This window comes from Saimiri boliviensis, chromosome 2, assembly GCF_048565385.1.
Source record: "Saimiri boliviensis isolate mSaiBol1 chromosome 2, mSaiBol1.pri, whole genome shotgun sequence".
NCBI classification, from domain to species: domain Eukaryota; kingdom Metazoa; phylum Chordata; class Mammalia; order Primates; family Cebidae; genus Saimiri; species Saimiri boliviensis.
In genome coordinates, this window is record NC_133450.1 from 146604026 (window position 1) to 146627434 (window position 23409).

Here is a 23409-nt window from a genome sequence, read left to right on the forward strand (position 1 = left end):
GCCTTCGGGACTGAGACACAGCTTCATGTCCTACCAAAAACCTTCCCCTGAGTATGTCCTAGGGCGTGGGTGTCTCAGGGTTTCTCAGTGGAAGGTCAGTCTCTTGCTCTCGTGGTTGTTAGGGGAACTGCCAGCAGACATCTGTCTTGTGTTTGCTTGGGGGTGACATAGAGGGGTGAGGGGCTGCTGGCTGCCTAACCGGAGTAGATCCTGGGGCTCTGAAAAAGCCCACTGACCACACGTTTCTCTCACTTGCTAGAGAATTCTAGTAATGCATAACTTATTTTTCTGTCCCTTGATAATGAATAAGAGGCAAATGTTTCAAGCGGAGTTAAAGCATAAGGGGGAGGTGGGGAGGGCAGATTACTTGAGGTCAGGTGTTCAAGACCAGCCTGGCCAACATGGTGAAATCCTATTTCTACTAAAAATACAAAAATTAGTGGGTGTGGTGGTGCATGCCTGTAGTCCCAGCTACTCAGAAGGCTGGGGCAGGAGAATCACTTGAACCCAGGAGGTGGAGGCTGCAGTGAGCTGAGATAATGCCACTGCACTCCAGCCTGGGCAACAGAGAGAGACTCCATCTCAAAAACAACAACAAATAACATGGGCCAAGTGCAGTGGCTCACGCCTGTAATCCCAACACTTTCAGAGGCTGAGGTGGGTGGATCACTTGAGGTCAGGAGTTGGAGACCAGCTTAGACAACATAGTGAAACCCCATCTTTACTAAAAATATGAAATTAGCCAGGCACGGTGGCACGTGCCTATAGTCCCAGCTACTCGGGAGCCCGAGGCAGGAGAATTGCTTGAACCCAGGAGGCGGAGGTTGTAGTGAGCTGAGATCATGCCACCGCACTCGAGCCGACAGAGTGAGACTCTGTCTCAAAAAACAAAGAACAAAACAAAAACCATGGAGAAAGACAAGAGGCACCAAGAAAGTCCTTTATGGTGACACAGTTTGCTTGTGCTATACACTTTCAATGGCTTAACATTTCAAGAAAAGTCTTGGGTGGCTTTTGAAGATTCCTCCTCTCTGCTGTAAATCTTCATATGAGAATGTTATTTTGATCAGCAGTTCATAGCCACTGTGGTGAGGAAGGTCCATGTGATTTGTCACTAATATAAGTTACCTGTACAAAGCTTATGAGCAATTCATTTAAAAGAAAATTTACAACTGATTCACAATATGACTCCTTGAGTGAGGGGGTAAAGGATGAGATGGGCTGGACACAGTGGCTCACACCTGTAATCCCAGCACTTTGGAAGGCCGACGTAGAGGATTGCTTGATGAAGCCAGGAGTTCTAGACCAGCCTGGGCAACATTCTGAGATCTCATCTTTATATCCCCAGCAACTCTGGAGACTGAGGTGGGAGGATCACTTGAGCCCAAGAGACGGAGGCTTCAGTGAGCCATGTTTGTACTACTAAACTCAAGCCTGGGCAGCAACGGGAGACCTTGTCTCGAAAAAAAAAAAAAAAAAAAAAAAGATTGAGATGACAGCTCTGGGCCTGGGCCTGGGCCTGGGCTGGAATTGTGCAAACCCTGGAGCCTATTTTGAATCCCAGAAGTCTTTACCTCTGCACTCCTTAGTCTCTTTTTCATAATAGGTTCCTGCCGGACACTCCTCCAAGCACAGCCCATCGTAGAGGACCCAGGAACTCTCAAGACAGAGCTCGCAGTCGTCAGCGTTGGGGCCACTGCATTCCAGGCAGTCTTTATGGCAGGGGACACAGCGGCGTGAGTCCGCATAGGAGCCACGGGGACAGGACTGGTGGCACACATCATTGTGCAGGAAGAACTCAGGCATGCACTCTGGTGAAAGCAGGAAGCAGCAAGTTACCTCCGGGGGAAAGGAATTCATTGTTTCTGCAGTGGGCTAGCTCCCCGCTCAGCACTCTAGTTGATTTGACCTGAGAGTATGCTTACCCTTCCCCCACCTGCCAGGGTATAGACTTGATATCTCACAAGCCCTGGCTTGATAGGGGGAGGCTACACATGGTGACCATATTAGATGGTGCTGGACTTACACAGTGAAATGGTCTGCCCTTTGGAGGTGCAAAAAATTGCAATGCTGCAGAAGACGGGGATGGCTGAGAGGCTGGCGGTATTGTTCGAAAAACCCAAAAAGCATGAACAGATTTTAAAAGTTGTATTGAGATTTTAAAAGTTGTATTGAGACCTTCACACTCTGTTCAATACAGAAAGCAGTTCAGGAATGGTTGGATTAGTTAACTTTTCATTCATTGTTCAGGTACCACAATGCATAAAGGTTTGATCAGTGTGAAGAATACGTTGTGGGTTTATTTTATTTGTGTTCATTTTCTTACTTTGGAGGGAATCCTAGAAAACACTTGAGGTCACACCAAGAGAACAATTTGGATAGGGCAGCACCAGTTAAATCAGTCTGTATTATTATTCTGGAGAGAAAATTGAACAGCTTTTTGGGGGATATAATTCCTGAGGGAAAAAACAACAAAACTTGGTCATAGCCAGAGTGGTCATCTCAGTCATAGTTGGCCAAACTTTTTTTTTTCCTTACCCTTTTTAACAATTGTAGTTTTCTTCTTTTTAGACAGAGTGTTGCTCTTATTACCCAGGCTGGAGTGCAAAGGCATGATCTCGGCTCACCGCAACCTCTGCCTCCTGGGTTCAAGCAATTCTCCTGCCTCAGCCTCCAGAGTAGCTAGGATTACAGGCGCCCCCACCACGCCTGGCCTATTTTTTATTTTTTTCTTCTTATTTTTTGAGGAATCTCGCTCTGACACCAGGCTGGAGTACAATGGTGCAATCTCGGCTCACTGTAACCTCCGCCTCCCGGTTCAAGTGATTCTTTGGCCTCAGCCTTCCGAGTAGTGGGGACTATAGGCATGCACCACCAAGCCCTGTATATTTGTTTTTAGTAGACACGGGATTTCACCACATTAGCCAGACTGCTTGAACTCCTGACCTCAGGTGATCCACCCGTCTCTGCCTTCCAAAGTGCTGGGATTATAGGCATAAGCCACCGCACCTGGCCAAACAATTTCAATTTTCTAGCTACTTCTGTGTTTTGTGGTTTACTAGCAGTCTGTAAGATTTTATGTTCAAAAAGATGGGAACAGCTGGGCCCGGTGGCTCATGCCTCTAATCCCAGCACTTTGGGAGGCTGAGGCAGGTGGATCACCTGAGGTAAGGAGATAGAGACCAGCTTGACCAACACGGAGAAACCCGGTCTCCACTGAAAATACAAAATTAGCTGGGCATGGTGGCATGCACCTGTAATCCCAGCTACTCAGGAGGCTGAGGCAGGAGAAACACTTGAATCCGGGAGGCAGAGGTTGCGGTGAGCTGAGATCTCACCATTGCACTCCAGCCTGGGTGACGAGTGAAACTCCATTTCAAAACCCAAAAAACAAAAAGAAAGGGAACATTAAGTTTTTCTCTGTATCTCTAGCACTTAGGATAGCACTTGCACACCTGTGCGTACATGTGAGTGTGTAAGAAATCATGCAGAAAAGGGCTCTTGCTTGTCTTAGCTTGCAGCATCCGTAAAGAAAAGGGTGTATCTCACCCTCAATTTCTCTGATGACAGGCACAGAGACATACCTTTTGGGAAAGGTAGGGCAAATGGTTCCCGCAGCTCTTTGCCATCTACCCTCAGATAATCAGCCCCACCGGGTGGCTCAGCAGAGCCTCGCTCTCCCATGGAAAGCTCCCAGGTACCTTTGCATGTTTTCTCATGGATGCAGTCCTGACACATCTCTGGGCAGTGCTTGCACACCCCCCCCACAGCCACGTGCCTCTCAGGGCAGGTTTCCTGGCACACTCCGTGGTGCAGGACGAGGGCTCCTTCACAAGAATGGCAGTTGGTGGCATTTCCTTCACACGTTCTGCAAGGAGAGCTACAGCGTTCGCATACGCCGTCTTCTGCATAGAAGCCCCTGTGGAAGGAAGAGAGAGCACAGCTGGAGAAGCTGACCTGCTGGAGAAGTGATTCATTCCTGGGGGAAAGGAATTAGGGCTAAAAACAAAAGGGCTTCTGCTGTTGTCAGCTGAGAGGCATCCACGGATTTATGAGGAAGTGAAAAAGAACACTCAGAAAAATGAAAGGAAAAGGACAGGCATTATTCTTGTGAAAGGAAAATAAATCTTGGGACCCTAATATCACTAAGCCAAAGGGAAAAGTCAAACTGGGAAGTGCTTAGGGCAAACCTGCCTCCCATTCTATTCCTTCAAAAGATAGCTACTGGCCAGACCAGATGGCTCACGCCTATAATCTCAGCACTTTGGGAGCCTGAGGCGGGTGGATCTCGAGGACAGGAGATCGAGACCATCCCGGCCAACATGGTGAAACCCCATCTCTACTAAAAAATACAAAAATTAGCCGGGCATTGTGGTGCATGCCTATATAAAATATGGAGGCCGAGACAGAAGAATCACTAGAACCCGGCAGGGGAGGTTGCAGGGAGCGGAGATGGTGCCACTGCACTCCAGTCTGGGTGACAGAGAGAGACTCTGTCTCAAAAAAAAAACCAAAAAAAAAAACCAAAAAGTTGTTACTAAGATTTAAAAAAGCTACAGTGGGTCGGGTAGGGTGACTCACGGCTGTAATCCCAGAACTTTGGGAGGCCAGGGTGGGTGGATCACCTGAGGTCAGGAGTTCGAGACCAACCTGGCCAACATGGTGAAACCCCATCTCTACTAAAAATACAAACAATTAGCTGGGTGTGGGGGCAGGCACCTGTAATTCCAGCTACTTGGGAGGCTGAGGCTTCAGAATTACTTGAACCCAGGAGGCGGAGGTTGCAGTGAGTAGAGATCAAGCCATTGCATTTCAGCCTGGGCAACAAGAGTGAAACTTTGTCTCAAAAAAAAAAAAAAAAAAAAAAAGATATATATTACTGTTAAAACATTTTTTTTTTGGCCAGGTGTGGTGGCTTATGCCTGTAATCCCAGAATTTTGGGAGGCTGAGGCAGGTGGATCACAAGGTCAGGAGTTCAAGACCAGCCTGGCCAACATGGTGAAACTCTGTCTCTACTAAAGATACTGAAACAAAACAAAACAAAACAAAAAACCAGCCAGACATGGTGGCAGGCACCTGTAATCCTAGCTACTTGGGAGGCTGAGGCAGGAGGATCGCTTGAATTTGGGAAGCGGAGGTTGTAGTGAGCCGAGGTCATGCCACTACACTCCAGCCTGGGTGACAGGGCAAGACTCCATCTCAAAAAAAAAGAAAGAAAGAAAGAAAAAAAAAACACGCTTTTTTTCATGAACAAATACTATATTTGCTAACTTACAAATAACTCTGAATATCTGGATGGTGTGTCATTGCAGGTTATGTTCCTGTTATAAATGTTATTGCTGTTCTAGGATGGATCACACCCAAAGTGTGATTCTTAGAAACAGCAATAAAGCTTCCCAAGATAAACTGGATATTATATGTTCCTCAGACTCTGTATCTTCTGTTGTTGGTTTTTTTTCCCTGTAAACACAAAGATGAGGGATTCTGCCATAATCAGATCATCCGACCCATAACAGGACGACATATGCTTGTAATTCGGCAATATTCCTAGGCCACGCTAGTAACTTTCCTACTGCTCAAAAAAAATACAGACTCTCTTGATGGCTGTATATCTTCATAGTGTCCCATTGTTCCATGAGAATGGTTCAACCCAGGCGTGGCGGAAACAATTGTTGAGCAATCAGCTAACTGGAGTAAAGCAAAATACATCTTTCTTCCTTGTTTCAATGCTTTGGCAATTCCTGGAATATTCAAAGAATCCAAGAGGGAGTTGAAAAAGGTAATGATTAAATAAATAAGGCAATAATAATGACAAGGAGTTCAATCCTACCACTGAGAAAGCAATGACTGACTCTGGTAAGCAGATCCCTGACCTTCACCTTTGCTTTATTGAAACACTTGGCTGATTTGGCTGGGTGGGGCGGAGCTCGGTTGCTAGGGAATGAGGACTGGGATTTTCCTGACCTGCCTTGTCACTCGGGTTCTCTTACTCTGACCCTTTGCTACCCTTCCTCCACTCTCTGCTGGACAAAATCCTTCCAGAGCTAGTGACCCTCAAGCTCAAGTACCCAGCTGGGGATGAAGCTGGAAAACATTATGCTAAGTCAAAAAGTGGATTGCAAAACAACAACAACAACAACAACAACAACAATAAAATACCCGTGTTTTGTCTTTTTGGTTTTATATATTTTGTTTTTGTTTTCAGAGTAGGGTCTTGCTATGTTGCCCAGGCTGGCCTTGAACTCCTGGGCTCAAGCAATTCTCCAGTCTTGGGCTCCTGATAGCTGGGAATATAGCTGTGCACCATGGCCACCACGGTTGGCTAAAAGAACACATTTTATGTAAGCCCATTTATAGGAAATGTCCAAGAATAGTGAATCTATAGAGATAGTGGTTACTTAGGGCTGGGGAAATGGAAAAAGTGGGAATAACAGCTAAAAGGGTATAGGGTTTCTTTCTGGATTGATGAAAAGGTTCTAAAATTGATTGTGGTAATGGTTGCATAACTCTGTGAATATGCTAAAAACCAGTGAATTATACACTTTTAGGGGTGAATTGTGTGTGAATTATATCTCAATAAAGTTGTGATTTAAAAAAATACTCAATTGTACAAGAAGGCAGCATTGAGTGATAGTTAAGCACCTGGACTTCAGTGCCAGAGATGTTTGGTTCAAATTCTGGCCATACTGTGTATTTGATGGATAAAATCAAGCCTGATATTCTTTTCTTCATCTATGAAATGAGGGAAAATAATAGTATGTGGATAAGAGAATTCTTGTGAGAATTCATGGGATCATACATTTAAAGCTCTTAGCACAATACCTGGACATTGCAAGCATTAAAAATAAGGTGATTTAAAATGTGTTTTCCTTTGGAGAATCTCTTACCTCTTTGTATATTAAGGCCCTGAGAAGTGTGATGCTGACTGATATAAATCTCTGTTACTGGATTGTAAGGCTTTTGCAGACTCAGACTTCCTTCACTTGGTTTTAACTTAGCTTTCCATATCAATATCAATACCAATATCAGTTGTTGGTAGAGAAATATACTCCACTGAGCTACACATACACAATATAATACATTGATATTGTATCAGTATCAATTTTTATACCTAGTTGGTGCTAAATAGGATCTGTGTTATTGAACTGAATATGCTTGGCTTCTACACTAGATTGGACGCTTTTTGAGTGCAAATACCACAGTTTATACTCCACAGAGTCTGTCTCAGTAATGAAAAAAAATAGGTCATTAAGAAACGGGTGTCGTTTAAATCAAATTCTTCTAATAAGAGGGCAGATGAGAATTCTAATTCCTTAAAGTAGACACTGCCGGTTACTTCCCCAAATTCATTTTCTGCCTCCCTCTCTGCATTCTTCATGGCTGTCAGAGTTCTGATTTGGGTGTTCAGGGGTGAATCTTGTTCAGCCTAAGCCAGTCCAGTCCTTATGTTTTCATTCTTTTTGCCAAAGATTGATTTAGGGAGGTATTAGTGATGCATTCTTGCTATTGAGATTAGAAGGGAGGTCTGCAGAAATTTTCTTTTCTCTCAAGAAAGGGATCCACAAAGGGAAACGTCGCCTTTCCTGGCCCTGGTCGTGGCTGCATGGGGCGACAGGGTCCAGAGTGGAGACAGATGGTGTGGGCTCAGTATCGGCGCCAGTCAGAGCTGACGAACTAAGGTACAAGAGCAAAACAGAAAAACGGCTTTCTGAGGAGCTTTTTGGCCGCTGAAGTGACCAGTGCTGGACTTCCAACCTTTTTGTTTGCGAGATAGTACACCCTGCTGTGTCTCAGTCATTTTACTTGGCATTTCTGTTGCTTATTGCTGAAAGTTTCTTGCCGGACCTTTCATTTGCTATTTCTCACTTTCTTCTTATGTAAATTCTGGAGGTGGGACCATTGATAGGGAGAGTAAAGCAATGATAAACCAGGAGACCAAGGAAACCAGGAGGAATTAATAAACAACTAAGCAGGTGTTATTTATTAAAATTAATGCTTCACCTATTTAAACCTGTAGAAGAGACTCACATCACAGTCTTACTTTAGTAATGGGGAAAAAAGACTGACAACAGTTGTTCCTTAATACAAGATGGGAAAGGAACTTTTTTTTTTTTTTTAAGAGACAGGGTCCTGCTTTGTCATCCAGGCTGGAGAGCAGTGGCACACTCATAGCTCACTGCTGCAGTCCTGAACTCCTGGGCTCAAAGGATCCTCCCGCCTCAGCCTCCCAAGTAGCTGGGACTGCAGGCACCCACTGGCTAATTTTTAAATTTTTTGTAGACTGAGTCTTGCTATGTTGCCTAGGCTGGTCTCAAACTCTTGGCGATCCTTCCACCTTGGCCTCCTGAAGTGTCGGGATTACAGGCGTGAGCCACTACACCCAGCCCCTGACCATATGTTTCATAAAAGTAAAAGTATACGCATAAAATAGTCACAAAGGAGAAGTGGGCATCTGGCCTCACGTAAGTCTGCTGTGGCCCACAGCAGTCAACAGAGGATATTTATGTGGGCACTCACAGAGCCAAGGAGTTTTTTGGTGAATAAGAAGGAATTGCTCCCAAAGGACCATAGGAGAGTGATTACAAACATGAAGTAAAGGAAAAAAGGAAACTTACTCCAGGCACTTGGAGAGGCACCTGCCTTCATGGAGGAAGAGAGGGTGGCCAGGCTGCATCTGGCACTTTTCACAAAGACTGGCTCCAGAGCAGACGGCACAGGTCTCTGTACAGTTCTCACATCTGCTGCTGCTTACAGAGGGCCATGTGCCTTGAGGACAGGAGGAAACACAGGCCTGAGCCAACAGATATGCACCTAGAAATCCAGGGAAGAGGGAAGACAGGACTAGTCATTATGTGTTTCTCCATGCAGGGACATGGCCTTTTTAGCCTTTCCAAAGACCAAAGTATCCAGGCACTTATTTCAGGCTTACCAAAATATTTAGTAGTGATGCTAAGTCCTCCAGGATGAGTTACATTTCTAGAAAGGTAATTTGACAGCAAGAGGCTTTTCCTGTTTCTTTCCTTTTCTCCAGATATTAGGTATAGATCATGATGGGGCTTCCCTTTGCCCAGCTGATCAGTCTTATTAACACCCTGTCTGTGTCTTCCTGGTGTAAGGCAGCTGTACATACCCAGCTTGATAGAATCTATTAATATTCTGCTTCCCCAAACCCCGTCTTGTTAGGACACTAACATAGCTGCAACGTTTTTTGTTTTTGTTTTTGTTTTTTTTTTGAGACAGAGTCTTGGTCTGTCTACCAGGATGGAGTGTACTGGTGCGATCTCAGCTCACTGCAATCTCTGCCTTCTGGGTTCAAGCCACTCTCCTACTTCAGCCTCCTGGGTAGTTGGGACTACAGACGTGCACCACCATGCTGGCTAATTTTTGTGTAATTAATAGAGACAAGGTTTCACCATATTGGCCAGGCAGGCCTCAAACTTCTGACCTCAGGTGATCCACCCACCTTGGCGTCCTAAAGGGCTGGGATAACAGGCATGAGCCACCACACCCAGCCCATAGTTACAACTCTTCCACCCAATTCTCCTTTTAACAGAAGATTCAAACCCAGAATTCTAATAAAATGCTTTAGCTTTTTGAGTATAACCTTTTATATTTAATATGATTACAGTCGTGGCTTGCCTATGGTAAATTTTTTTGCTTTTGTATCAGATCCCATTATTAACATTGTACATTTCAACATGGACTTTATAATGATCATGTAAATAGTGTTTTTTTTTTTTTTTTTTTTTTTTTTTTGAGACAGCATTTCACCCAGGTTGGAGTGCACACAGCAACCACTGCCTCCCAGGTTCAAGTGATCTCATATCTCAGCCTCCTGAGCAGCCTGGGATGACAGGCATGTGCCAACACATGTGGCTAATTTTTGTATTTTTAGTAGAGATGGGGTTTCGCCACGTTGGCCAGGCTGGTCTCCAACTCCTGGCCTCAAGTGATCCTCCTGCCTCAGCCTCCCAAAGTGCTGAGATTACAGGCTTGAGCCATTACGCCCAGCCCACTTAAACATTCTTTATTTCAGTGTACCATTTAAGTAAAAGATTCCCCTAATTCAGGGAAGTTATGTATATGTGATTTTTGTTTTTATAGATGATGAAGCAATTGATAAGTTATCAAGTTGTTATGTTGTTGCCCTTATTCCTCCCTCCCTCTTCCTCATGCCTTTACATTAAGAAACTTTTTTTTTGGCTGGGCACGGTGGCTCACGCCTGTAATCCCAGCACTTTGGGAGGCCGAGGCGGGTGGATCACAAGGTCAAGAGATCGAGACCATCCTGGTCAACATGGTGAAACCCCGTCTCTACTAAAAATACAAAAAATTAGCTGGGCATGGTGGCGCGTGCCTGTAGTCCCAGCTACTCAGGAGGCTGAGACAGGAGAACTGCCTGAACCCAGGAGGTGCTGGTTGTGGTAAGCCAAGATTGTGCCATTGCACTCCAGCCTGGGTAACAAGAGCGAAACTCTGCCTCAAAAAAAAAAAAAAAAGAAACTTTTTTTTTTTTTTTTTTCCTTTGGAGACAGGGTCTTGCTCTGTCACCCAGGCTGGAGTGCAGTGGCATGATCATGGTTCACTGCAGCCTTGACCTCCTGGGATCAAGCAATCCTTCATTTCAGCCTCCCAAGTAGCTGGAACTACAGGGACATGCCACTGTGCCCAGCTAATTTCTAATTTTTTTTATAGAGGTGGGGTCTCACTATGTTGCCCAGGCTACTACCTGTGAGTTTCAATGAATTGGCTTGACTGCTGCCATCTTCTGTCACACAACATACTAACCTTTGGGACATGAGGTGCACAGGGTTGCAGATCCATTGCAGGTTTTACAAGAATGATGACAAGCCTCGTATTTTTTCAAAATATCTGCATGAGAAAGAAACAATAGTTCAGACTTCTCCTTTGAACAGGCGCGTAGGATTCTTGTGCTAAAAAAAGATCTCATGGGTAACCTAATCTCTTTTCCTGCCCCAAATGGAATCCTTTTGATTGTACAGTAACTGATTGATTGTCGGCACTGGCTGATTGCCATTGTGTAGACTTCATTTTTTTTCTCTTACGCCTTCGTTTGCAATTGATTATCAAGATTCGATTGGCAGTTGATTATCAAGAAAGATAGCACATTAATATGTGGTATCTTACAAGACAGGCTCAAATTCTGTGAGGATATCTAAACTAACAGATGATTACTTCTTTTGTGTGTTAAAAATGGGAGGGAGTAAGTTTGTTTTGTGTGTATGCATCGTAAATGAGTTTTTGAGTAAAAGGTGATCACTTCTATTGCTGGATGATCATTTGTTTTCATTTTTTAGACAGAGTGTCCTTCTGTAGCCCAGGCTGGAGTACAGTGGCATGATCTTGGCTCACTTGCAGCCTCTGCCTCCCAGGCTCAAGTGATCCTCCTGCCTCAGCCTCCTGAGTAGCTGGGATTACAGGTGTGCACCACCACACCTGGCTAATTTTTGTATTTTAGTAGAGACAGGGTTTTGCCATGTTGGCCAGACCTGTCTTGAACTCCTGACCTCAGGCCATCCACCCACCTCAGCCTTCCCAAATGCTAGGATTACAGACGTGAGCCACCGCGCCGGGCCAGATGACCATTTCTCTTCACTCCAAGGTGATAATTGAGAAGTCATTGTACCTCTTGTAAAGAAACTTCTTTTCTTTTTGTTTTTGTTCTTTGAAAATCAGATTTTATTATTGGCCAATGTTTGGGTGTCTCTGTTCTTTAGAGTAGCTACTGTGGTATGCAACCTAAATTAATCTCATCTTAAATTTGTCCCAAATCAAACATCACAATTAAACATCCAACATTAAACATCAAAATTATCCCCCGCTCATGAGCTTTCTGGTTGGTCAGGCTTTAAGTAGGCTGTCCCAGGTTAATACACCATTAACTACGGAAACACTGGAAGTGTGTGTTCCTGTCTCCCTTTCCCTCCAACAGCTTTTGATGGGAAGGCTTTCCCAGGAAGTTGCCTCAGCAACTCCATGGGGCAATTTCAGAGACAGAACAGCTTCAATGACAGCACTCAATCGATACACACTGAGACCTTGACGAGAGCCAGAGACTGCTCAGAAATCAGCACGGCTCACCCAGGGAAAAATCAGAAAATGAAGTTCTAGCTCAGAATGGGGGATTTCAATGACCCTGACCCTCAGTCAGTATTGACGTCTTACCATTTCCCTTCATTACCTCCTCCCTGCCTTTCTCCCTTCCTTCCTTCCTCTCCTGCCTTTCATTTTCTTTCTTTCTCCTGAGAGTCAGCCAGGTATAGATGGCTCTCTAGCCACACCTACCTTCAGATCCCAGCTGTGCTGCCGAAGGGCAGGGTAACCATGGATACAGTAATTAAACTCTCAGAGTCCTACCTTTCTTTGTCTCTAAAATGAGAGAAAATGATTCCACCCTTACAGATTGTTGAGAAGACTAAATGAGACGGTGTGTGTCAAGTGCGTGACTCAGTGGTGCGCTGAATGGTGATTCCTTCTTCCCGCTGTCTGTCTCCTATCACTGTTTCACTCCATTTCTGAGCCTTGTTTTACTCCCCTCTCCCTTCCCTCTGGTTTCATACCTGAGTGGCACCAGGAGGCACTGCTGGGCTTCTATGATGATAGTCATGGAAACAAAGCTGATGAGGAAACTAGATTTGCTATAGAGGAAACTAGATTCAAATACAGATGAGAGAAAGATACATAAATAGATAGGATGGATAGATACAGACACAGGGATAGGTACAGATACAGGTGGAGATGGAGATGGAGATAGAAATGATTAGGCTGCCATGCTGGGTCATTGATTTTATCCTAGTTTGAAGAGAAAAAATTACCCGGGTTTCCTTTCTTTCTTTCTTTCTTTCTTTCTTTTTTTTTTTTTTTTTTTTTTTGAGACAGAGTCTTGCTCCATCACCCATGCTGGAGCGGGGTGGTGCAATCTCAGCTCACTACAACATTCGCCTCCTGGGTTCAAAAGATTCTCCAGCCTCAGCCTCCCAAGTAGCTGGGATTACAGGTGGCTGCCACGCAGCGTGGCTAATTTTTGTATTTTGAGTAGACATGGAGTTTCACCATGTTTCCCAGGCAGGTCTTAAACTCCTGACCTCAGGTGTTTCACCTGCCTCAGTCTCCCAAAGTGCCGGGGTTACAGGAGTGAGCCACTGCAGCTGGCCCCCTGGTTTTCCAATATACGAATTAGAGGTGATGATTGACTAATGTACTCTCTCTGGGGAATTTGCAAAGGGCTGAATTTAGCCTCATGCAGAGCCACCTTAGCCACAGGACTGTCACACACGTGTTCCGAATGCGTCTCAAAGGAACCGATTCTGTCCCTGAAGGCTTTTAAAACCTGCAGTATCACTCAGCCCAAAAGAGAAGGCAGCCGAAAGGCGAGCAACCATCCTGTTGCTAATATCAGCTCACTGAATGGCTGAGAGCATTGTTCAGAGAATCATAACACAACAATATTCGTCAAACAGTGAACACCTTGCAAATCTTCAGTGTTGTGTGTCCAGGCTTCAGACTGACTTTCCTTTGATGTTATCATTTACATACCAAAATACATTTATAAAGACATGAGTTTTCATTACTTTTCTCATACTTGTGTAAACTTTAATGTCTATATCTACACATATGCACATATTTATAATTACATGTATCTCACATTCTGGCAATTTGATATTTTACCACATACATCTGATATAAAAATTGTAATGTCAGCCAAGCACGATGGCTTATGTCTGTAATCCCAGAAGTTTGGGAGGCCAAGGTGGGGGGATCACTTGAAGCTAAGAGTTTGAGACCAGCCTGGACAACATGGCAAAACACTGTCTCTTAAAAAATAATAAAAAATAAAAATAAAATAAAGTTCTGTAATGTCTTCATATGTCCACCAGAGGGAGATCTGTACAAGCAGTTAACTAAGCAATTAGGCCTGGACAGGGGATCAAGTCCTCCCCAGCGGGAGCTCTTTATCATAAAAGATAAGGGTCTTAATCTCAGCAAGTAAATTTTAACCATGATCACAGTTTCTCTTTTTCCCATTCAAGAAATTCTAGACTGGACAGGACTGCAAAAAGTAAATGAATGAATGAATAAATAAAAATAAATAAGAAAGAATGAACGAACCACTTTGACCCAGAAAGTACAGTGTTCATTCTTCAGAAGTGACTAGCTAAACTACATAAAGCAAGGGGTTTATTTATTCTATTTATTTTTTATTATGTACATAATTCGTACGTGGTGCATAATGGAGAAAAGGCATGTATGGTGATGTCTCCCTCCCAATCCCTTCTCCACCTTTTTTCATACAAACGGTATCAATTCACGCTGTTTATCACCTTGCCTGTAAAGTGAACAGGCAATGTATTTGGAGATCATTCTCTTTCAGTAAATAAGGCACCTCTTCCTTCTCTTTGGTGGCTCCATAGTATTCCATTGTATGAACACATCGACTTGGCTTCTTTGTCTCCTACTGGTAAACCATTTAGTTTTCTCCAGTCTTTGTGATTTCTAAATGCTGCCATGACAGGGAAGGCAAGGTGCTTCCTTAGCCTCTTAACGTTCTGCAAGGACAAAGGCTTTTCTTGCTAGCCTCTGCCAGGCATGACCATTTAGCACATCAGGAATGTCCTTATCTGTTACAGAAATCTCCACTGCTGAAGCTCTCACAGTCTTCCCTCTGAGTGCCCACTGACATTTTGTGTTTATGGCCCCCTTCTCTCTCCATGTCTCTCTAATGATCTCTGCATCTCTGTACCCCATTTGCAACTGGCCTCCCAGCCTCTTGGGGTGATTTCTCCATGGAGACCATGTCCAGAGACGGTCTCTGCTGCTGTGATTAGCACCTCCCTATTTCCCTGTTACCTCTTTTGATTTGAACTTTCCACCTTCGTCGTTCCTGCAGCAGGCTCTTCACCACAGATAGGTTTGCAGTGGGCACAGCTTCTTTTTTATTAAAAAAAAATAAAGTATTTAGTTTTTCTTAATGCAAAAAGGATAGAGAAAATAAACTTCACCTATAATCCCACCCCCCAGAAATGTCTGGTGTGTATACTGTGGCACACGGAGGTCTCATCTTCATATCAAGTGTGTGAGTATAATGACAGGTATGTATAGATGTGTGATCATTTACAGCTTCAGTATACGTAAGACTGACCCTGCACACTGCATTTAACACTGTAGATCTCATAGGCATTTTCTCTTGTCATTAACACTCCTCATAAACATAATTTTTAAATTTTAAGATGGAGTCTTGCTCTGTCACCCAGACCAGAGTGTGGTGGCACAATCTCGGCTTGTTGCAACATTTGGATCCTGGGTTCAAGTGATTCTCTCGCCTCAGACTTCTGAGTAGCTAGGACTACAGGTGAGCACCACTATGCCTAGCTAATATTTTGTACTTTTAGTAGAGACGGGGTTTCACCATGTTGGCCAGGCTGATCTCAAACTCCTGGCCGCAAGTGATCTGCCTGCCTTGGCCTCCCAAAGTGCTGGGATTACAGGCGTGAGCCACTGTGCCCGGTCATAAACATCATTTTTAATGGTTTGCATATTTATTTGTATAAATGGTAATTCACTTTAGCTTTCTTCCTTTGTTATATTTTTGAAATTGTTCCCTTCTCTTTTTTACAATTATAAATAAAGCCGCTCTCAATATCTTTGTGAGTATACATTCTTGGCTAAGTCAGGATTCTGCCTATTAGGCATCCTGACTTACTATTATCTGCTGCCTTCTTTCTGGGGCCATTTCCCCCAGACCTCTATTTATCTCTATACCCTCCCAAATGGCTTTTTTGGTTTTTTGTTTTGTTTTTGATTTTTTTTTTTTGGGGAGAGTCTAGCTCTGTCACCCAGGATGGAGTGCAGTGGTGCAATCTCAGCTCTCTGCAACCACTGCCTCTTGGGTTCAAGTGATTCTATTCGGACTCTTGAGTAGCTGAGACTACAGGTGCACGCCACCACACCTGGCTAATTTTTGTATTTTTGGGAGAGATGGGTTTTCACCACATTGGCCGGGCTGGTCTTGAAATCCTTGCCTCAAGTGATCTGCTCACCTTGGCCTCTCAAAGTGCTGGGATTACAGGCATGAGCCACCATGCATGGCCCCAGATTGCTTTCTTTCATGAGCCGGGGAATGCTGCTTTCAAAGCAAACTAGTGTTTCAAGCATTAAAACTGGATCGAGTCAAAGGATAGGGAGTAGAGTAGACTTTAATGTGTTCTCTGTGTCCTGAGAGCTTTAGGTGTATTCTCTCACTTAATTCTTTTTTTGTTTCCCTTTTTTATTTATTATTTTATTTTATTTTATTTTTATTTTTTTAAAGATGGGCTTTCACCATATTGGTCAGCCTGGTCTCAAACTCCTGACCTCAGGTGATTCACCCACCTCAGCCTCCCAAAGTGCTGGGATTACAGGCGTGAGCCACCACGCCCGGCTCTCACTTAATTCTTAAAATGACTTTGTGTGAGGCAATTTCACGTTTTCACTTTATAGACAAGGACACTGAGGCTCGGAGAAGATGAGTAACTCGCTCAAGGTCACACAGCTAACAAATCACAGAGCGGGGATTTGAATTCGTGTATGTCACTCTCTAAAGCCCGCATCTGCTAGAGAGTGTAGACGTTTAGAATTTTTCAGTAATGAATTTAAATTCTGAAGTAGTTTGATAGAAGCCAAAGTAATAGTGTTGCTGGTGAGACAGGTCTGTAGAAAAAGGAAAAACCAAAAACTGATTTATAGTGTTTCCAATTTCTGTGGTGTAAATACTCCCACCATAGTTAATTTCAAGCTGTCAATGGTTTAACAATCCACTTACAGAACTCCTGAGTATGTAACAATCCATGCAAGCGGATACAGATGGTTCTTTCATCCTGCTGGCCAAACATTTAATTACTTACACAGTGCCGTGTGTTTTTTTCACTCTGTGTTCTGGTTGGTTAAGTAACTAAACATGGTGTACTCATTTCTAAGTGAGACAGCTGTACACATCTACAAAGTCTGAAAATCAGATTTCCATGGCATCTTTACAGTTTGTTCTAAAGTTCAGTGACTATTAGGCAACAAATCTTTACTATTGAAGCTGATTTTTTTTTTTTTTTTTTTTTTTTTTCACATGTGAGCGGCTTGCAGTGTCTATGATTAACTCTGGGACTCTGGTCTTTCCCCAAGGATAAGAATTAAGATCAAGAGACAAGCTAGTGATAAATTGTTAGGATGTGGTCAGACAAAAAGCTAATTCACGATGGCTGTGTTCTGTAGATTAGACTATCACCAGAGTATGTAATTAGAGCCTGCTGTAACATGGTTTTAATCAATGATGGAAATAGAGGGTAAGAGAAATGTACAGAAATTACTCCTAGGACTTTCCAGCACTACTGGGTGGAAACCATTTAAGAAAATCCAAATGGTTTAACAGTAACAGAGGAAACTGTTGCCATTCCCAAACAATGGCTTCAGGAAACCAGCTGAAGCCATCATCTTGTTTCAGAACCCATGGTCTGCGGCACCTGAACCTTTCCACTAAGGCTGTGTGATTGTTGCTTGAGTCACTGCTGAAGCTGTTTGCAGCCTGTTGAATACTGGTTTTATTCCTGCCACGTAGGGACACTAAATAATCGTCACAATATACTTGTGATCAGGACAGAGGGTCTGGGGATGATACGTACATTTGTGCGGTGACTTTTTGGTGGCTGAAAGAACAAGAGAGTCCAGCCCCATCTTTGATTACTTAGCCTTGGCTGGAGGACTTGTCAGGCACTGTCTCATAGGTGGAAAAATCTGCATCCTTGGACTAGGTGGGAGGTATTCCCACTTTGTTGGTAGTTGGCAAAGAATGGTGGGTCTCTCACTGTAGTCATTCTCATCCTGATCAGCCACCTTATTAAAAGAGGAGTGCAGGGAGCTCTAGGTGGACTTTTGTTTCAAGGGTGTCTTCCTAGCCTGTGCTGATAGATGTTCATGGGTTTGGTTGTGGTCTTCAGAGGCAAACATGATCTTTTTGTTTCCACTGGGGAGCAGCATGGGTGAAAGAATAGAATGAAGTGTGTGTCATCTTACCTTTCCTACCTGAATCTGAAACCGTGTGTGAAAAACAAAACAAAACGAAACCCAAAGCAAAACAGAAAAATGTGCTGGTACCACCTAGGCAGCTATGTCCTCTCAAAAGCACTCTGTAATTTGCCTGGGTTTCCTCTGCATTGACCCAGGATGACTGCAATCTGCTTTCCATCATCTTAAAGGTGTGGCTAATTAGTGCTTGTTCTCTGGAACCCTCTACTCTCCTATTACACTCTCGATCCTGTTTTATAAGAAAAAGTCAGGAGAAGGTTGTAGGCATCAGCTCAAATACTCCCAGGACTTTATGGAATGCATTTCCCATTTACTATCCATTTCAGTGCTGAAATGATGCTGGGGGAAGCTGAGCTATAGCTTTACCTTGCTTAGTGAATAAATAGCTTTTTCTCTGTGTTAATGGTCTGCATGTCTTATTTCATAGATCATAGGAATGGGAAAGTACAGCTTTGTCATTGACTTGATTGTTTTTGTTCAGCCATGAGAAACACTCTCATCGCCGTTCCCTTCCCCTATTAGCGAAAAATCCCCAGATGCACTAATTCCTCCCTCTCTTCAAAAACATTACATTGTGATAGTAGAAAATGTGGAGGGGTGGGTGTGGTGCTTTGACAGAAGGGAACCACTGAAGCCCGGTTTCTGCTTGCAAAATGCGTAGTCCAGTTGAAGGGACGTGAAATCATTTGGGGAATCAAGGCCGCTCTAACTCTTGGCTCCCTGGACCATGTCATCATCTGGACGCCAGATAAAATACAGACGTTCAGCAAGAAACACAGCACCAGACCGTTTTCCTCTTGGCCTGCACCGCCTCTAAGATGCCTGAATGCCAGACAGACTCATTTTCAGCGTTTTGGTTCAGCCATAAGTCACAGAAGATATCCCAATCTGGATTGAATAATCTCCAGCTTTGTCTCTGAAATAGGGCCCGAGTTCTTCATGGCCTTCGGCTGCTGGGGTTTCGATGGTGTCTGAGCTGCTCTTCCTTGAAGTCACATGTGTAAAACTTCGGTGGTAGACAGCAGCCATGGGCACGCCTCCTCTCAAGCCCGGCAAAAGCCACAGAACTGTCACTCCCACAAGCCTTTAGCATACTCCTCCTGCACAGCCCTCTTTTCACTGCCATTGTTTCTGCACCGAAGTGACCCTTCTAACAAATTCCTGCCTCGAAATCAAATGAAGAGCAGCTCCTGTTTTTGTCAGTTGTCTCTGCATAGAACATGAGTCAGGTTTTTCCCGCAGGGAGAGGATTTTGTTTTGTAACCACCTCGAACATGGAGAGGTCGCTGAAAGTTTGTAATTACCTTGCAAGGAAGCCTACAACCGGGGCTCAAGTATGAGGAGGCGTGTTCTAAAGACTCAGGGAGGAATGAGCAGCTGCAGGGCTTTGCTGTCGGATCCCAGGCTCCCACACCTGTGCCCTCCCCTCCCTCCTCAGAAGCTCCACACATTCCCTGTCTGCAACTGGGAAGAGCAACTTTCAGAGGCAAGCTTGAACGATGGTGAGCTCTAAGAACTCAGCCACAGAGACCATCTGTTTTTAGCAGAAATTCTAACACATTCAAGCAGTTCTTCCTTGTCTAACTGGAAAAGCCTACCCTACAGGTAAAATCTCCCTTAACTGTAGTAAGGAGATACATGCCTGTGACAGAAGTGAGTTTGAAATTTCTGAGAAAATGGTACCGGGGCCATTTCCCTCCATGACTCTCTTCACTCGCTTCTGGGCCTACTTCACCCAGGTAGGAACTCAAGTGGGTAGACTAATCATAAATTGCCCTTTGGGCTCTCTCTGCTGGCTGAATGCCAACCTCAGCTTCCTGCCCACTCCTGCTGCAAGCATCAGAGAGACTCAGGAATGATCCCAACTTGATTCTCTGCACAGCCTTTCTCTCCTGGATAACTAAAAAACCGGGGTTATAGAAGGAGGAAAGCAGAGCAGGCAGCTAGACCCCTACCCTAGGTCTGCTCAGGACAGGTTTGATAACAATGGTGAGCAAACCTAGAGGAAGAAGATATTGTTTCTTTCATGATGTATGTTGATGTATTCCTCTTCACCACCCTAATTTAATCTCCTTACATATATCCATGCAGAGTTTTTTGTTGTGTTGTTTGGTTTTGCTTGAGATGGAGTTTTGCTCTTGCTGCCCAGGCTGGAGTGCAGTGGTGTGATCTCGGCTCACTGCAACCTCCGCCTCCCAGGTTCAAGTGATTCTCTTGCCTCACCCTCCCAAGTAGCTGGGATTACAGATGCGCACCACCATGCCTGATTAATGTTTGTATTTTTTTTTTCTAGAGAGGGGGTTTTGCTGTAAGATTCTTCCTTGGGCCAGAGGTGCCCGCACGCACAAACCCTGTGATCTCTGTTTGGGAGGCACATACCGTTCCAGAATTTGCCCTCCACCTGGATCTGGGTGGCATGCACACACGTCCCACGCAGCGGCTGCAGTCCTTTTGGGCAGCTCCTGCACTCGTCACGGCCGGGGCCTGTGCAGGTCTTGCACGCTCGGTGGCAGGGCTCACATTCTCCCATTTCTCGGTCACCATAGAAGCCAGGGCCACATTGCCTCACACAGCTGCCATCTGTGTGAGACACAGAGAGATAGCATGAAGGCTTTGGTGCTCTATGCAAGGCCAGGTTCTAAAGGGGCTGGAGGAAATCTTAGGGACATTTTTCTTTGCATTTGTTTTTATTATTATTTGGAGATGGGGTCTATCTCTGTTGCCTTGGCTAGAGTGCAGTGGTATGATCTTGTCTCACTGCAATCTCCACCTCTCAGGTTCAAGTGATTCTCCTGCCTCAGCCTCCTGAGTACCCACGACTACAGGTGTGTGTTACCAGGCACAGCTAATTTATATATTTTTAGTAGAGATGGGGTTTCACTATGTTGGCCAGGCCACTGTGCCCAGCTTTTGCCTTTGTTTTTAAAGAAACCAAGATGGCTTTAGCTTATTTCAACCAAGAAATGTGTTTTAATAAATCCAGGCCCTGCACAGTGGCTCATGCCCGTAATCCCAGCACTTTGGGAGGCCGAGACAGGTGGATCACCTGAGGTCAGGTGTTCAAGACCAGCCTGGCCAACATGGCAAAACCTCGTCTCTACTAAGAGTACAAAAATTAACCAGGTGCTGTGAAGGGTGCCTGTAGTCCCAGCTACTCAGGAGGCTGAGGCAGGAGAATTGCTTGAACCCAGGAAGCAGAGTTTGCAGTGAGCCGAGATGGCATCACTGCACTATAGCCTTGTTGACAAGAGCGAGACTTTGTCTTAAAAAACAAAACACAAAAAAAACCAACCAACACTTTTTACCTAAGTCCTCTTTCAACTGAGAAGTAACATTGGCCACTAAAGGGTTCAGAGCATCAAATACAGAATCCTTGAGGCCTTGAAAAACTACAAATAAAATAAGTCCCTGTGTAGAGGACCACTGAAGATCATTGTGGGCTGGCTTTCTCATTCTTTCTCCCCCAAACTCTCAAGTGCATTGGGTTCATATTTCCTCAGTTGGAAGAGTCACACTGTATTTCTTTCCTAACTATCCATTTCCATCAAAGTCAGTGAGTTGACTAAAACCTAAGATCTTGTTAGATTCTTACAGTACACAGGGATATATAAGCTGAATTAAGTCTCAAGACAAGGGTCAGAGTTCCGAATATTCGAGGTGACTTCAATGCCAAAACATTTATCTTCAGGTCCCTACTCCCTGTCTCCATCCAGTTCAGTCTAGTTTCCATCAGCTTGGAGATATTTGAGATGAATTAGTGGGACAGGAACCATGCTTCAGTAATGAAAGCAGAAGGAGGTGGTCCTGGCTGATGTTTATTTCCAAACCAAATTAAAATTCCTCCTTGGGCCAGAGGTGACCACACGCACAGACCCTGAAACCAATCACATGTGCACTCCTGTGGTCCCGACTGGGTAGAGCTCCAGTGCCTGGTTCTCACCTTAGATGGTGCCATTTTCTGACTTACTCAAGAGAAAGAAGCCCTCTTCACACCAGTAACACTCGTTCTGGTCACAGCTGCCGCAGTTGCTACTGCATGCCTTGCATTCCAGTTCCTCACTATAGGTCTTCTCAGGACAGATTTTATAACAATGGTGATCAAACCTAGAGGAAGAAGACATCGTTTCTTTCATGACGTATGTTGATGTATTTCCCTTCACCACCCTAATTTAATCTCTTTTTATATCTATGCAGGGTTTTTTGTTGTTTTGTTTTGTTTGCTTGAGATGCAGTTTTGCTCTTGTCACCCAGGCTGGAGTGTAGTGGTGTGATCTCCACTCACTGCAACCTCCGCCTCTCAGGTTCAAGTGATTCTCCTGCCTCAGCCTCCCAAGTAGCTGGGATTACAATAGGTGTGTGCCACCGTGCCTGGTTCATTTTTGTATTTTTCTAGAGAGGGGGTTTCACCGTATTGGCCAGGCCAGTCTTAAACTCCTGACCTCAGGTGATCTGCCCACCTCTGCCCCCCAAACTGTTGGAATTACAGGTGTGAGCCGCTGCACCCAGTCTGTGCAGCATTTTCAACAGGAGTAGATAATTGAATTTCAGGCTTGGTCTGTTGTGCTCCCCTCAACCCAAGTCATTAAACACCTCCTTTTGGACCTCCAAGGACTCTTTATCATAGCAGCTGGGAGAAGGCTGGGGAGAAAGAAGGGGTACTGATACTTCCTTATAGAGTACTGATTATGTGTCAAGTATTAGCTCGTCAAAATCTGTATAAATCTCTTACGGAAGATATCATGTATCTGTAATTTCTAGATAAGGGAACTGGAGCTCAAGTGTAAGTGCTCAAAATCACACAGCTAGTTAAAGGTGGGACTGGGATTTTAACCAAAGTCTGTGTGAAAAGGTCGTTTGTGTGATTCGTCACATAGCAACTGGTACTGAGGCCTGAAATAGCTTGGTGTTGAGTCCAAGCAGCTTCCTAAAATGTCTGTGACCAGATTATTAACAATAGTATCAAAATGCCTTCGCTTTTATTTATAAATATTTTTATGAATGTTTACTGTTATTCTCATTATACAGTAAAATATTGTAATTCAGACTCCACTGAATTGCAGGCCTACCAGAAGGGGGAGTGAACTGAAGTTAACCCCCACCCTTGATGAATTTCAAAGCATCAGCGTGATATCAGGGGAAGCCTTTGCATTTCTTCCTTAACAACTTTTTTTTTCTCCCCCAAGACAGAGTCTCCCTCTGTCGCCCAGGCTAGAGTATAATGATGTGATCTCAGCTCACTGCAACCTCCACCTCCTGGGTTCAAGTGATTCTCCTGCCTCTGCCTCCCGAGTAGCTGGGATCACAGGTGTGCCACCACACCCAGCTAATTTTGTATT

General features: G+C 44.3%; 2 protein-coding genes across 20 annotated transcripts in view; one reads left to right on the forward strand and one right to left on the reverse strand.

The window, feature by feature from the left end:
- The window catches only part of RFK (riboflavin kinase), a 224068-nt gene that overhangs the window by 65911 nt on the left and 134748 nt on the right, over positions 1-23409 (forward strand). For 2 of the 17 annotated variants that reach the window (XR_012516527.1, XR_012516532.1), the window contains exon 6: positions 1607-1692. The exons of the other annotated variants lie outside the window; for them this stretch is intronic. The gene's annotated coding sequence lies outside the window, so the exon portion shown is untranslated. Of the gene's footprint in view, positions 1-1606; positions 1693-23409 lie in introns of those variants that run through there. 17 annotated transcript variants of the gene reach the window in all.
- The window catches only part of PCSK5 (proprotein convertase subtilisin/kexin type 5), a 467438-nt gene that overhangs the window by 30416 nt on the left and 413613 nt on the right, over positions 1-23409 (reverse strand). For 2 of the 3 annotated variants that reach the window (XM_074394653.1, XM_074394655.1), the window contains 7 exons: positions 22041-22177; positions 20453-20653; positions 14870-14950; positions 10790-10873; positions 8617-8812; positions 3702-3919; positions 1575-1811 (listed from right to left, as the gene is read on the reverse strand). In XM_074394653.1, coding sequence (XP_074250754.1) covers positions 1575-1811; positions 3702-3919; positions 8617-8812; positions 10790-10873; positions 14870-14950; positions 20453-20653; positions 22041-22177 — 1154 coding nt within the window. The remainder of the gene's footprint in view (positions 1-1574; positions 1812-3701; positions 3920-8616; positions 8813-10789; positions 10874-14869; positions 14951-20452; positions 20654-22040; positions 22178-23409) is intronic. The other variant, XM_074394654.1, reaches the window with a different exon arrangement.